General features: G+C 39.9%; 1 protein-coding gene across 1 annotated transcript in view; it reads right to left on the reverse strand.

The window, feature by feature from the left end:
• The window catches only part of LOC131952363 (uncharacterized), a 45,407-nt gene extending 43,219 nt beyond the window's left edge, over positions 1-2,188 (reverse strand). Inside the window, exon 1 of the mRNA XM_059314976.1 lies at positions 1,578-2,188. Coding sequence (XP_059170959.1) covers positions 1,578-2,188 — 611 coding nt within the window. The remainder of the gene's footprint in view (positions 1-1,577) is intronic.
• Between the last annotated feature and the right edge of the window lie 14,141 nt (positions 2,189-16,329).

Below are 16,329 nucleotides of genomic sequence, written 5' to 3' on the forward strand. Positions count from 1 at the left end.
CAACCCCTACCCTACATCCCCCCCCCCCCCCCCCCCCGTGAAAGCAGCCTCCTCTTAGTAACCTCCTGTAAGTGTAAAATTAAATTCAAACTAAATTATCTGCCCCTGATAGCCGTCACTAAACCCGTCTACGATTTGTAAACATTAACGTGACCACAGCTCACCAGACAATGTAGGGGGTGGGGTGGGGGTGGTAGTGATAATGACAGAGAGGAAGATAGGGGATTGTAAGGCACGTTTGCAGCTTGTTTTCTAACGTCTCCCAGAAGAGAATTATATATATAGATAGATTGTTGTATTTAAACATTATTAGTTTACCCAGCCTTTTATCTACACCACAAGTCACGCCCCCCCCCCTCCACCCACCCGCGCAATAGAATCGAATATTTGACTGACATACGTAAAAATGTATAAATGGACTTCCGTCAGGCTTTCTAGTACGTCTGTAGCATTCTGATTTGGCTGTCACCTGAGTTCGTTTTTAACGAAAAGATCCGCCGAAAATTCGAATGATCCGCAAATATTTTCTCGCTTAAGTTTGTTTTCGTTTTCGTTCAGTATTGACTGACCTAGCAAAAATCAACTTTCAGTTTCTTTATAGCTTGTTTGTTATGACTAGAACTTAAAATTTCGACTTAATGGTTATCTACGTAATGAAGTGTTAAATAACGTGTTTATTTTGTTTGAATTGAAGCTTTATCCGCCAGGGTCAAGGATAATTGGGTGATGTCTGTAAATTGTAAAAACAGAAACACCAGATGTTTATTGAAGGTTTTCGCTCCATTTAAGTCGTGAACAGACAATTTAAAGTTGTTTTTTTTTTATAAACTTAAGGGCAGATAAGGCAGAGTCAGAAATAAAATAATAAAATTAAAGGCGTATTGTCTAATATTTTTTGTCTTTTGTTTTGCGGTTAATAAAAAAAGTTAAATTATATGTAATAAAAAATTAACCATCTTTCAAGGTTTCATTTTGTGCCAAAAAATGAAGTAAAAGAATTTACATAAGGGTTGATAATTCAATACCCATAAAAATTAATATAATAATAATTATTATTATATAATATGTATTATTCAATAGTAAAATTATGCGTAAAGATATTTTTAAGCCGACTAACAAATGTTTCAGTTTTCAATCAAAATCAATATCACTTTAGCGCACAAAAAATAAGTTTGTATACATAGTTTCACGCAGTTGAAATTGTTTGAGTTTGTCATAAAACCATCAAGATTGTAGCCTATTTGTAACTTGATGTTTCGTGTAACTACAACATATTTAATGACCGCATTTCTGATGATCTCAGGGTCAAAGGTCATTTGATAGGATTTAAGGAGCAATTATTAAAAGTCAAAATCGGTTGATTGAGGGGGGAGAGCATTTGTTAACACAGATGTTAGATGTATGGGATGAAAGAGTCTATTGCATAACTTCCCTGTGTAGGCTAATGGGTCTCATTACATTCTTCAGGTCGTGAAGTTAAGTTAATCATATATTTTAGAGAGTTGGTTCTACTGAACTTGTTGGTGCTACTGTTGGTGCTACTGAACCTGTTGGTGCTACTGTTGGTGCTACTGAACCTGTTGGTGCTACTGTTGGTGCTAATGAACTTGTTGGTGTTACTGAACTTGTTCGTGCTACTGTTGGTGCTATTGTTGGTGCTACTGAACTTGTTTGTGCTACGGAACCTCTTGGTGTTACTGAGCCTGTTAGTACTACTGTTGGTGCTATTACTGAACATGTTGGTGCTACTGTTAGTGCTACTGAACATGTTGGTGCTACTGTTGGTGCCACTGAACATGTTGGTGCTACTGTTGGTGCCACTGAACATGTTGGTGCTACTGTTGGTGCCACTGAACATGTTGGTGCTACTGTTGGTGCCACTGAACATGTTGGTGCTACTGTTGGTGCCACTGAACATGTTGGTGCTACTGTTGGTGCCACTGAACATGTTGGTGCTACTGTTGGTGCCACTGAACTTGTTGGTGCTACTGTTGGTGCCACTGAACATGTTGGTGCTACTGTTGGTGCCACTGAACATGTTGGTGCTACTGTTGGTGCCACTGAACATGTTGGTGCTACTGTTGGTGCCACTGAACATGTTGGTGCTACTGTTGGTGCCACTGGACATGTTGGTGCTACTGTTGGTGCCACTGAACTTGTTGGTGCTACTGTTGGTGCCACTGAACATGTTGGTGCTACTGTTGGTGCTACTGTTGGTGCCACTGAACTTGTTGGTGCTACTGTTGGTGCTACTGTTGGTGCTACTGAACATGTTGGTGCTACTGTTGGTGCCACTGAACTTGTTGGTGCTACTGTTGGTGCCACTGAACATGTTGGTGCTACTGTTGGTGCTACTGTTGGTGCCACTGAACTTGTTGGTGCTACTGTTGGTGCTACTGTTGGTGCTACTGAACATGTTGGTGCTACTGTTGGTGCCACTGAACTTGTTACAGATAAATGTCGCTTAACGCAATTCAGAATATAAAATTAGATCATTTCCCGCTCTGTTTGACGTGACTTTGAAATGACCTAGTAATCACCTTGTAATGACCTTGTAATGACATTCATCCCCGACTTATATTTCCGGGGCTGATAAGCGGCCATTTAAATAGTCATGTGATAAGTTCAATTAAATCCGCCTTTAGCCGTCGTTGAGAAATAAATTGATAAAAAGATGGATTCTGAAAAAAATTGCTCATCGATTCAGTCATTTGAAGCGAGCGGTTGTAAAAGTAATATTCGTAAACTTCTTCTCCATCGCTACTCTCGATAATAACGTCTGTTTTATTTTTAAAACATTTTTTTTTCTATGTACCAACAGAAACGACTAATTATAAACGGACAATGATTAGAGTCGGACAGAGTAAAATCCCTTTAACCTAAACCTGATACTACATCAAACGATTCACTATCACAACAAGTTCAGGTGACTAGACTTGAAATAGTCTAAACGTAATCACTAAAATTACTTCAACTAAAAGTAAGAAAATGTTTGATGGAAAACCTGAATAAAATAAACCCGGTCCTTATGCAACCGAGAGGAGAACAGGGTTTCTTTTTCAAAAATTAAAAGTTGTGAAACAGTTTCGTTTTTTTACTGGCTCAGAGAAAGGGCATGAAATCTAACAAATGCCGTGTGGAAAATCCCATATTTTGTTTTAAAATTTAGACAATTCTGGGACTTGTGCTGCTAAATTTTTTAGTTTATTCTTTGTTTTTGTGTGTTGAACAAAACAAAAAAACCTTCTAATACACTCACTCTCATCACACACCTACCCCACTCCTAAAATACCAGTACCTTTGTGTCACAAAATGCCTCCTTCATCTCACCTCACCCCATACTACAAGCCCACTGTATCCCAACTGGCCCCCTCCCCCCACCCCGTACCCCACATATTAACCCCCCCCCTCTTCCCCCCCCCCCCCCAACCACGTGACCGAGCGATCTCTGAGGTCAAAAGCTGTAGCCCAACCCCTCCAACCACTTGTTCTATTTTTAGCCTGTATCCTCCGACCTGTTTCCACATTATCGTCCCTTTCATCCAGGACCAGACGAGTAATTGAGACTGTTTGAGGCTGTTATGGTTTTGTTCCAGTAATTGAGACTGTTATGGTTTTGTTCTCGTCATGTTTAACATTTGTCAGGATTTAAATTTAGCTCAGGTTATGAAGCCTAGTTCTAGTGACATCAAACGTAGCGAATGACTGACATCCGAGTACGTTACCCATCACTGTCTAAATATTACCACTACCCATGTTACATTGTTACCAGCTAGTGAGCTAGTATTTAGGTAGAGGAATATTTTATAAACAAAATAGGTGTTTTAAATTTCCACAAGAAAAACAAATTTGTTATGTGTCGGCAGTTCGTCATCACCAGATTAACAAAATATTACAGACAGTAATCCTTAATCCTTTAACTACAGGTTTAATTACACAATGAGAGTTGAGTAACTACAGACGACATTTTTTTGTGGGGTGGGTGGGGGATGTAGTCTTGGCAGTGATCGATGACGAGGTATGTGGAAAAGGTCAAGGTTAGAATTGTATAGAGAGGACAGAAGAAAATTCCAGACCGTCAAATTTAAAGATGTTTCCAACTGGCTGGGTCACGTGATGTTTACACGAGCATCGAACACAACAGTTGTGGTAAAGGTTTATCTGATGACAGCACGCGATCCCAACCAATAGAAAACTGAGGCTAAATATAAAAATGGTGAGTTTTTGTTCCGGGACTAGGTTAATCTCTCTTGTACAAATTCCAGAAGTTGATTCACTTTTTTTTTTTGTATTGAATTTTACTATTATATCTTTAACTTTTCACATGTACTTTGATTTTTTATTTTTGATTTTTGAAATCATTGTTAAATAGTTATGATATAGAACAATACCATAACGATTCCAGATTTTTTCATTAATGTTAACGTCGATTTCTGAGTTCGCTAGTAAATAAAGGAGTTTTCAAAACTAAAGTATAAAACAACATACGAAATGGCATAATGCATGATAGGCTCTAAATGTCACGTGCTCATTACGATGACTGCAACAATCTTTTATCTACTTTACTTCCTACTTAAAGATATAAAAGATGCTCTACTTTTAAAAATAACTTGACCCAATTATTTGTGAAACAACGAGTCTGTTCTCGGTCAATATCAACATAATGAATTGATTACTTTCCGCTTGTTAGACTTTTCAGACCGTCAATACGCTGGTTATTTTAAGGCTTGACCTACCTACACAACCAATCCATGAATTCTCTTACAATTATCGTTTTTTTTTAGAGGAACAAATAGGCTCTAGACCTATCTGACATGCCGGATTGAATCTTGCCGTGTGCCCATCAATAGATCGAACATGCCGGATTGAATCTTGCCGTGTGCCCATCAATAGATCGAACATGCCGGATTGAATCTTGCCGTGTGCCCATCAACAGATCTGCCGGATTGAATCTTGCCGTGTGCCCATCAACAGATCTGCCGGATTGAATCTTGCCGTGTGCCCATCAACAGATCTGCCGGATTGAATCTTGCCGTGTGCCCATCAACAGATATGACATGCCGGATTGAATCTTGCCGTGTGCCCATCAATAGATCGAACATGCCGGATTGAATCTTGCCGTGTGCCCATCAAGTGACATGCCGGATTGAATCTTGCCGTGTGCCCATCAACAGATCTGCCGGATTGAATCTTGCCGTGTGCCCATCAACAGATCTGCCGGATTGAATCTTGCCGTGTGCCCATCAACAGATCTAACATGCCGGGTTGGGTTTTTTGTGTGAGGCCAGTCGTCGAGGTGCGAGGGGGAGGGGAGGGGCAAGCGTACCATGCCAGTCAAATTGTTATCGAACGGTTTGTGTGAAGAATGTAATAAACACCAATCATTATTAGTATTATTCCATTCAAATAGTCAACTATCCACGGCAACATTTGGCGACGATCCCAGGGAACATAGTCTATCATCCAGGTAACATAGTCGATCATCCAGGTAACATAGTCGATCATCCAGGTAACATAGTCGATCATCCAGGTAACATAGTCGATCATCCAGGTAACATAGTCGATCATCCAGGTAACATAGTCGATCATCCAGGTAACATAGTCGACCGTATTTTACATTATTGTAATTATAATTTCTTGGAAGACAGAATCACCAAAGTATAGTGTTTTCCTTGCGGTTATTATACAATCAATCTTTCAATTAATTAGATGATAAACAAAAGAATTACGTTTTTTAAGACAGGTGCAGATATGCACTCAATGGATAGAAAACAAATGTCCCAAATGAAATTTTGAAAAATTATTTTCCTGAATCTAGTACAGAAAACAAAAATCCCTATTTACAGTACCAAATTAGTTTCGTGACTGATGTCGTCTATGTCATTTTGATAACAATTTGATTGTGTTTTCTTTAATTTAACAATCAGATGATTAGATAATTCGCCTGGGATTAAAGGGACGGACAGACGACAAGATATTACCTGGATTACTAGGTCCAGCAGATGATATTCCAGATCAAACAGGCCCTAAAATGAACCTTATGAGCCTAAAATAATTGTTTTATTATATTTATCAAAACAGACATTGTCGCGAGGTCGCCAATAATTGTAATTAAACGTGTGACTGCTACAGAGGTTTCTTCCAGGCATCTCTTCGTCCCCCCCCCCCCCCCTTGGAAGAACGTCTAACGCCCCCCACCCCAAACGAAATCGAATCTATAAAGAAAACATGTACTTTTACCAGTATCCGCTCCCCCCTCCCACCCTGAAAATTTAGTCCGCCCCCACCCAAAAATTTCAAGTGTCCCCCCCCCCCCCCCAGGAGGAAAAAACTGAACGCAACACTGGACTGCTATCATAAGCAGCACTCTAACGTAACCCGAGTACACTCCCATAAAGTAACTAGATTACTGTTGTACCTCAGGTAACCAACTCACCGAGATTTCTCTCGGCCAGAACAACATGAGACACGAACTTTTAGAATCAGCGAACAATTTAACTAATGACATTTTTAATCAGATCGTGCAGCATAATCCCAGTTTCGTAGTTCGCCGCTAGACATTTTAGCCCGAATTTTTCAGCGTTGGATGTCTTCATAACTAATGCCTTGAAAATTGTAATATTTTGTTTACTTCACATGAACACAAGTCAACTTTAATGGTCGTAGTTTTTAATTAATAATTAGTTAATTATCTTTAATTGTACAAGTCGCCAGAGGCAAGACAAGACAAACTTAATCAAGTTTAGTTATTATCCTAACTGCAATAAAATATGTCATGAAAACACAGAGATCTAAAATTCTTAAGAACTAAAAACACATTTAACTGTTACCAAACATCAAAATCTCACAGAAAACAAGTGAAATAACGTGATAAATTTAATGACCCATTACACAGGTAATGAAAAACGACTTTCCTATGACATAGATCATAAATATAACTGACCTATGACGCAGGTAAAATAAAATGACTGACCTATGACGCAGGTAAAATAAAATGACTGACCTATGACGTAGGTCAAAAATAAAAGTGACTGACCTATGACGCAGGTAAAAAAATGACTCACCTGTGACGCAGGTAGCGAAGATGACGCTATAGATGACGATGAACATGTACCTGTAGAACAGGACACCGAATGGTGTGGGGTATGTGGGGTACTCCGTGTGGTTGGTCAGTGACGGCTCACTCTGGTTGGTGACGTCATCCAACATGGCCAACTGGTTGGACAGGCTGTTTACATACAGGTCCATGGTGACGTCAGAGATTGTATGATACATGTACGTCACAAGAAATTAACGTCCAGAGATTGTATGATACATGTACGTCACACAAGAGATTAGCGTCCAGATATTGTATGATACATGTACGTCACAATTAATCAACGTCCAGAGGTTGTATGATACATAGACGTCACACAAGAGATTAGCGTCCAGATATTGTATGATACATGGACGTCCTCACAAGAAATAAACGTCCAGAGATTGTATAATACATGTACGTCACTCAAGAGCTAAACGTGCATATATATTTAATGGCCCGATAGTATATATGGTACATGTACGTTACACAAGAAATAAACGTCAAAAGGTTGTATGTTACACAACAAATAAACACAGGAGATTAACGTCCATATATTGTATGATACACGTATGTCCACACAAGAATTTAACGTCCATGGACGTCTCATAAGAAATATCACAACAGCACACAACAGCACACTTTGTGAGCGAATGTTCACCAGCAGACCAGTGTAAACTGTCAACAACTACTGACCACACATTGTACACAGCCGTGTCTGAACCGTACCTTGATACACAGAAACAGCTCAGATTTTTGGATCACAACACTCTAAACAACACTACTACTGTGTTGGTGAACTCTACTTGACTAGTGGAGTTTTTTTTTTTTTTTATGTATAAAATGGCACACAGTCCCAGGGTTAAGAAACTCACGTGGTCCAACGTCTTATAGGTCACGTGGTACCAAGGAAGGATGGCGCTAATTTTTCATTTTCTTGGAAAAGTGTTGTCATTGACAGCATGATATATATATATATATATATATATATATATATATATATATATATATATATATATATATATATATATATATATATATATATATATATGAAGTGTATGTTTGTATATTAGTGTGAGAGATGTGGTAAGAATGTTACATGCGGCATCAGGGTGAAGGTCACCGGAAATCCCATTGTCGCGTGATCAGTGCCATTAACCTAGCAATACCCTACAACTTCGGTGATGACGTAATTGGGTTAACGCTTCCGGTGTCGTTTTACCCATAGATCAATAAGCTTCTTGACTGACCAAGGCGAACAATACATTATTTCTCAGGAATTGAATATAAATCCCGTTTTAAAAAATGTCATTACAGTTTCTTCGAGACATCTCCGCCCCCCCCCCCGGACGGAATGGAATTTATATAGAAAACATATACTTTTACCAGAGTCCGCCCCCCCCCCCTTTCCCTCCGAAAATATTAAACTCCCCCGGAGAAAAAATTCTGGAAGAATCAATGTAAGCGAACAGTAAGTCTACCATTTTCGTGAATGAGTTGGTGCTACGATGTACTTTACCACAAGACACATAAAGACACCAGCAAATTGACGAGACACACGAAGACACACCATCAGACAGTGTACTGGTACTCTCCTTGGAACAGCAAGGTCAGGAAACGTAACTCCAGTTCCTATCAATAATTCAATGAACGAAACCTGAGTGTGCTCCCTTGTTGCTCCCCGTCCTCCAGAGTAGCGAGCCCGTCGTCTGATTCCCTCTTTAATAAGACATGCCATTTGTTTTTCTATAACCCGGTAGTACCGTGCTCACGAATATCACGCACCTTTCTGCACTAGGGATAACGTCTGAGTTAAATAATTGGACCCTGGTATTTTATTTCCCCAAATTACTTTCGTATAGTACACATAATGGATGAAGTAGAGTTAATCTGTTTCTTTAATAAAGGAATACGAATTAATTGTGTGGTCAGAAAAAGTACAACTAGATTTGATTTCGTGACTTGGGTCAACTATTAGATTTGACTTGAAGTATCCTGTATATCTGTATCCTCATTCAAGCAGAGTCGACGATTTAAATTCTACTAATTAAATCTTCTTTGATAAGTTTTTGCTTTTGATCATAATGTGTGTGTAGAACTGTGTGTAAAATCGTCAAAATGTCCATTTACGCATTGATGGCTTAAAGTAAAGTAAACTGTTGGGAGCATTTAATTAAGTGACAGTGTTACCTAGAACAAGTTGGAGTTTGAGGGTGCTGTATTGTTCGGGAGTGTGGGGGTGCTGTATTGTGTAGGGGTGCGGGGTGCTTTATTGTTCTGTGGTGTGGGAGTGATTTATTGTTCAAGGGGTGTGGGGGTGCTGTATCTTGTGGGGGTGGTGTGGGTTGCTGTTTTGTTCGGGGGTGAGGGGTGCTGTATTGTGTGTGGGGTGTGGGGGGTGCTGTATTGTGTCGGGGTGTGGGAGTGCTGTATTGTGTGGGGTACTGTATTGTTCGGGGGGTGTGGGGTGCTTTATTGTTTGGGGGGTGTGGGGTGCTGTATTGTTCGGGGGGGTGTGGGGTGCTTTATTGTTGGGGGGGTGTGGGGTGCTGTATTGTTCGGGGGTGAGGGTGTGCTGTATTGTGTGGGGGTACTGAAGTACACAGGGGCGTATACGACGGGTCACGAGGGGCAGGTAACTCTAGTTGGAGCTTAAGATTATCGTGTGAATGTGTCAGTGTAAACTTGGGTAGTCTCCCTGTCTTCTAGCTTAAAACTGTTGAACCTTAAGTTTAGGGGGTGGGAGGGGGTAGGGAGTTTTCGTTAAAAAACTATCCTACAATGACGTCATCATATGTTATCATCAGGTGACGACAAAGTACAAAGACCTCAAAAAAAAATATAGAATGACACGATGTTCTAATGGTGAATACATTGGTTTATCAGTTGTACTAAAACAATATTAGACGGTGATATTTTGGGCTGAACTTGAGCCAGAGCAGTAGAAGCATTTTATCGTTTAAGTAAACAAATCTAAGTGACTTAAGACAACTTTTAAAAAGTTTACCTGTAGGTGATACAGATATTACCTGCGGGATACAAAAGTTACCTGTACGATACTGGGTTTACCTGTGTGATACAGGGTTTAAATGCGTGGTGCAGGGTTTACCTGTAGGATACAGGGTTTACCTGTGTGATACAGGGTTTAAATGCGTGGTGCAGGGTTTACCTGTAGGATACATGGTTTACCTGTGGAATACAGGGTTTAACTGTCGGGTGCAGGGTTTAACTGTGGGATACAGGGTTTATCTGTGGGATACAGGGTTTATCTGTGGGATACAGGGTTTATCTGTGGGATACAGGGTTTATCTGTGGTATACAGGGTTTATCTGTGGGATACAGGGTTTATCTGTGGGATACAGGGTTTATCTGTGGGATACAGGGTTTATCTGTGGGATACAGGGTTTATCTGTGGGGTACAGGGTTTATCTGTGGGATACAGGGTTTATCTGTGGGATACAGGGTTTATCTGTGAGATACAGGGTTTATCTGTGGGATACAGGGTTTATCTGTGGGATACAGGGTTTATCTGTCAAATCTCTATCCTACAGGTAAGCTGTAATCCTTACAGGTGAACTCTGTTGTCCTCTTTAAAGTACTGAAGTTATTGATCCTAACTTATCGGACCTCTCAGTATGAATGCTAAACCAACAATTCGGGAACTCTTTGAATTCTTGATTTCTAAAAACAACGGAATGTTTTCCTTTTAAAACGATTCCTACTGACAGGATTAAATTTCTGCAGAAAGTGGTTACATCATAAAATAATATTCCCCAATTACACCATAAAATCTTCTCTCAACCCGCCCGATGATTGGTTTAACTATCGTATCGTCTGCTGGGGATTCTGTTAACTTGTACGTCATCACCACCAGACGATATCGTGATCTAGGGACATGCGCAGTGAAGACTTGCTTTCACAGCAAACTCTGGAATCATTTCTTACATTTAAAAATGCTTTTAGTTATTTTCATTTATTAGGTTAGTTAAGTTGATTTATTGAGCTAGAGGTTTGGTAATTGATATGATTTATTGAGATGGTGTGTTGTTAATTGAGTTGATTTATTACGATGGTGTGTTGTTAATTGAGTTGATTTATTGCGATGGTGTGTTGTTAATTGGGTTGATTTATTGCGATGGTGTGTTGTTAATTGTGTTGATTTATTGCGATGGTATGTTGTTAATTGAGTTGATTTATTGCGATGGTGTGTTTGTTAATTGAGTTGATTAATTGCGATGGTGTGTTGTTAATTGAGTTGATTTATTGCGATGGTGTGTTGTTAATTGAGTTGATTTATTGCGATGGTGTGTTGGTAATTGGGTTCATTTATTGCGATGGTATGTTGTTAATTGAGTTGATTTATTGCGATGGTGTGTTGGTAATTGGGTTGATTTATTGAGATGGTATGTTGTTAATTAAGTTGATTAATTGCGATGATGTGTAAGAAGTTTTACTAGATATAATTATAAATTTACAGTCAACACCTCATGGGGTATCTACACGAGAAATAGTCGATCGTACATCAGGTACTCATGTTTGTAACCTGAGCGGCTCAACATTTATGTTCAATATGCGATGTTCCTAAACAACACAGCGCTCATCACAGAGTGGAACTTAATCAAAGTTAGTCTCAGAGCTGAGCTAGGTAAACACGTATCTGATCTTCCACAGTGTAACAACGTTTTTACTTCCACGCCGAAAATAGTTGTTTCCCTTGATGAATGCAGGCACTAAGAGATATCACATTTTGACGCGCAGGAGTCTATAATTAGAATCCATCATCGTCTTTAATCACGTGATAAGGTATGAAGAAGAAGAAGAGCGTTGTTTAGATAGGTGGTGGGTGCGTATGTAGAGGGCAACTTCATTAATCAACAATCAAATCTACACTTCAATCATTGCTCTGTTATAATGTAGGTGTAGGGTATTTGGTCGGTCGCCCATGCTATTAAAGTAAGTATTGGCATGGGAATAACATAAGGCAGTAATGTTTACAAAATCTTAATTGCTTAAAGACTAATATTCTTACAAACATATTTTATTGAAACATCGAAACGTGTAGGCTTATTACCTAGATCCCATTTTTTTTATTTCGTCTTCTTCAATAATCTAATTCAAAGTTCGCATTATGTATACATATCGCGTTTTTTGTAAAGTTATTTTTAAAATCTTGAATGATGCCAAAATGATGCCATTCAGACTACCATATTACGAAAATACTGAAACTTACTTATAAATATACAAAAATGTAAACATTTATTCTTATTAAATGTAGATCTATATTGATTTGTACTTTTCAAGTAGTTAGTAAATAAATATTGTTATCAAAATTACATGCAAAAAAAACGTGTGACGTTTTTCCTGCAACTTAGTCTCATGTGATTTTTTCCTACAATCATTTTAGAAGTGCTGACAACAATTTATTCAACAAAAAGATCTTTACTGCAAACATATAACTGTCTACAATCTGCTTTTCTCAGAGCAATTTTCAATCGGATCCTCCAACACACAACTAGATCTCACTAACCTAACTGAATTCAGCCACAAATGGACCAAATCTGAGCCACCCCCCCCCCCCCCCAACTGTTCTATAACTCTCCAAATTTCCCAAGAGGCTGCAGAAGAATCAGATACTTATATCTTATTAATGGCCTCGTTACGTCTCCCCTTGCCGTCTGCTTGAGATGTAAGTTTCTTCCAGCTCATTTCTCAACGCTCTGTGACGTCATGTCGTGTATTCGCGCGTAGAAAACATCTTGGGAATTTCTGACTTGGAATTTTTTTCCGTTTGTCTGTGTAGACTTGGAATTTTTCCCCTTGTCTATCATCACAGTATTGTCACGTTGGTGTTTGGTTGTATTGTCACATTGGTGTTTGGTTGTATTGTCACGTTGGTGTTTGGTTGTATTGTCACGTTGGTGTTTGGTTGTATTGTCACATTGGTGTTTGGTTGTATTGTCATGTTAGTGTTTAGGTGTATTGTCGCGTTGGTGTTTGGTTGTATTGTCACGTTGGTTTTTGGTTGTATTGTCACATTGGTGTTTGGTTGTATTGTCACGTTGGTGTTTGGTTGTATTGTCACGTTGGTGTTTGGTTGTATTGTCACATTGGTGTTTGGTTGTATTGTCATGTTAGTGTTTAGGTGTATTGTCGCGTTGGTGTTTGGTTGTATTGTCACGTTGGTGTTTGGTTGTATTGTCACGTTGGTGTTTGGTTGTATTGTCACGTTGGTGTTTGGTTGTATTGTCACGTTGGTGTTTGGTTGTATTGTCACATTGGTGTTTGGTTGTATTGTCATGTTAGTGTTTAGGTGTATTGTCGCGTTGGTGTTTGGTTGTATTGTCACGTTGGTGTTTGGTTGTATTGTCACGTTGGTGTTTGGTTGTATTGTCACGTTGGTGTTTGGGTGAATTGTCGCGTTGGTGTTTGGGTGTATTGTCACTGTTGGTGTTTGGATGTATTGTCACTGTTGGTGTTTGGATGTATTGTCACGTTGGTGTTTGGGTGAATTGTTACTTCGGTGTTTGGGTGTATTGTCACGTGGAAGTCAGCGAGCGACACGTTAACTGGACGTCTGTGAGTTACGCGTCATGTGACGGGACGTGTTATCTTAAAATCGGACATAATTTTCTTACCCAGCATTCCTTAGACACCATTGTTTGTTTTAAGTCGGAAATATTGCAGTCGACTGACGCCACTAGAATAAGAGTAATCTAAATATCTAACTGAAAAAAAAAAAAACACCAGCTTTAACCAAAAAAAGTACCATCTAACTACCATCCTTAAAAAAAGAGCCATCTAAATACCAAACTGAACCAAAAAGTGCCATCTAAATACCAGTATGGAAAAAGAAATCTATGGCCACCAAAGCTAAGACGTGACCCGCTAATAAAAAGTTGAACCTTGACCCGGCTAAACCATTGGCCTAAAACAGCATGTCTACTTCCCCTGTAATTTCCCAGCCTCAGGCCAACATGCAGCGTTAAGCGTGAGCAAATACTGGACGAGTCCGCGTGCTTACTCACCGGTCACGTGATATTGGCCAGTGGTATTGGCCACGGGTAACAGCAGACGGTAAACCCTGAACAAAGTCTGGCCAACATGGCCGCCACCAAAGATTTTTCTAGACACGTCATCTTCACTAGACGAAATGTTTGTTTCGGTAATTAGAGTAGCCTTGAGGTTTGTTTCGGTAATTAGAGTAGCCTTGGGGAACATTTACACACGTACAAGAACAAGCATAAGCGAAATCTTCTGAACAAGTCACTAACATGGAAATGGTTTGATATGACCTGAAGAAAGATGGGTTTAGTTTAAGCTCCGGTTTGATATGGCCTGCGGGAGTTTAGTTTAAACTCCAGGGAGACTAGCACGTAAAAGTAGGAAAATTATTTGCGATAGGTTTAGTCTTTGTATGTGATATAAGGGTTTTATATGAAGCCTAAAGCAACTTCCCCCCCCCCCCCCCCCACATAAGTGAAAACAAAACATAATTTTACAGAATTCTAATTTTTTTAAAAATTTAGTTGAAAGTAAAATTGTAAGCTTAACGTCTATCCAGCATCAGAGGCGTAGCGACCCTTCCCGGCGCCCGGGGACAAACTTTTCGATTTGCACCCCCCCCCCTCAAGATTTCGATTGCACCCCCCCCCCCTCAAACAGTCGATTTGCACCCCCCTTCGAGATTTCCATTAGCACCCCCCCCCCCCCGCTCAAACTTTCGATTTGCACCCCCCTCAACCTTTCAATTTATTTTTCCAACCCATTTTGGCGCCCCCTAAGGTCGGCGCCCGGGGACATATGCCCCCCCCCCCCGCTCGCTACGCTACTGTCCAGCATCCATAACCTAAAATGAGTGACGTCATTTGTGAAATACACGTCCCCCCCCCCATACCAATACATGAGATGTACAATGACAACAGATATAACACCAAAATTCGTTACATCAAGCACGTTGTGTTTCATGATCTCCGTTTACCCCACCAACCCTTCACCCACAGGCGCCATAACTCCGCCCTCTAGCTTTTTTTTAAATTTCTGTTTACGGTGTTATGATTTTTTTTAAGAACGAGAAATCTATTTATAGCTTTATGAGACATTAAAGTAAGACAACTATTTCCTACCTGCGAGCTTAGCATTACAAAAATACTCCGCTATTAAGCGGAAGATTTAATTATGCGTCGTTTAATTAAGCAATATTAATGGATACTAAAAGATGAAGAGACGAATCAAAGTTGAGTGCACGCAAGGAACGGTGAGTTAAAAGTTTCAAAATGGCGTCAAAACGATCGCTTCTAGACACAATATCCGGTTCGAGAAGTTGAAGAAAACATCTGAATTAGGAACAAATTTTAGTAGCGAAGGTAACACGTGAAAATTGAATAGGTCATCAAGGGTAGCACTTATCAGTGGTAGAGTGGCTAGGTCGTTGTGATTAGTGCGGCCTCGACAGCAGCTAGAGAAAAAACAAGTTGTTGTTTAAGTTGAGATCATTTTAGGGCTTGTCTACAATTTCCGCGAGTTCATACCTTACAAGATATTATTTTAAAACGATTTTATGGAAAAACCTACGTTTAAAAAAATTGTATTCCTATTTATGAATGTATAGAATAACATATGTAGATAAATATATTCTCCGTTCCTATCGTTGCTATACATTTCATGTTGGGTTTTCAAAGAAATTTATTGTTAGAGTTTGTCTTTGGTGACGGTCGCATTTAACGCGAGGACCCAATAGGCAAAATAAACTTAGCTTGACCACACTTTATTTATCCGAGAAATAGTTACCAGTAGTTACTAGCCGCAGACTAGGCGCCGGCTATTCTCCGATTAGACGCAGACTAGACGCAGACCAAAGCAGACAAAAGCAGACTAGACGCAGACAAAAGCAGACTAGATTCTGGCTTGAGACCACCAACCTGAACTAACCAGTTTGGGCTGCTGGCTGGGATTGGAGACCTACGTGAAGCTCTCCCCCACTGTAGCACGTACTGCTGTATTATCCTCTGATTCTCTCCCACTGTTCGATGGACTGCTGCTGTGTGATCCTCTGATGTCTCTCCCACTGTAGCACGTACTGCTGTGTTATCCTCTGATGTCTCTCCCACTGTAGGACGTACTGCTGTATTATCCTCTGATTCTCTCCCACTGTTCGATGGACTGCTGCTGTGTGATCCTCTGATGTCTCTCCCACTGTAGCACGTACTGCTGTGTTATCCTCTGATGTCTCTCCCACTGTAGGACGTACTGCTGTA

This window comes from Physella acuta, unplaced genomic scaffold (genome assembly GCF_028476545.2).
Source record: "Physella acuta isolate Inbredline_101_S28 unplaced genomic scaffold, ASM2847654v3 ptg000870l, whole genome shotgun sequence".
Lineage (NCBI taxonomy): Eukaryota > Metazoa > Mollusca > Gastropoda > Physidae > Physella > Physella acuta.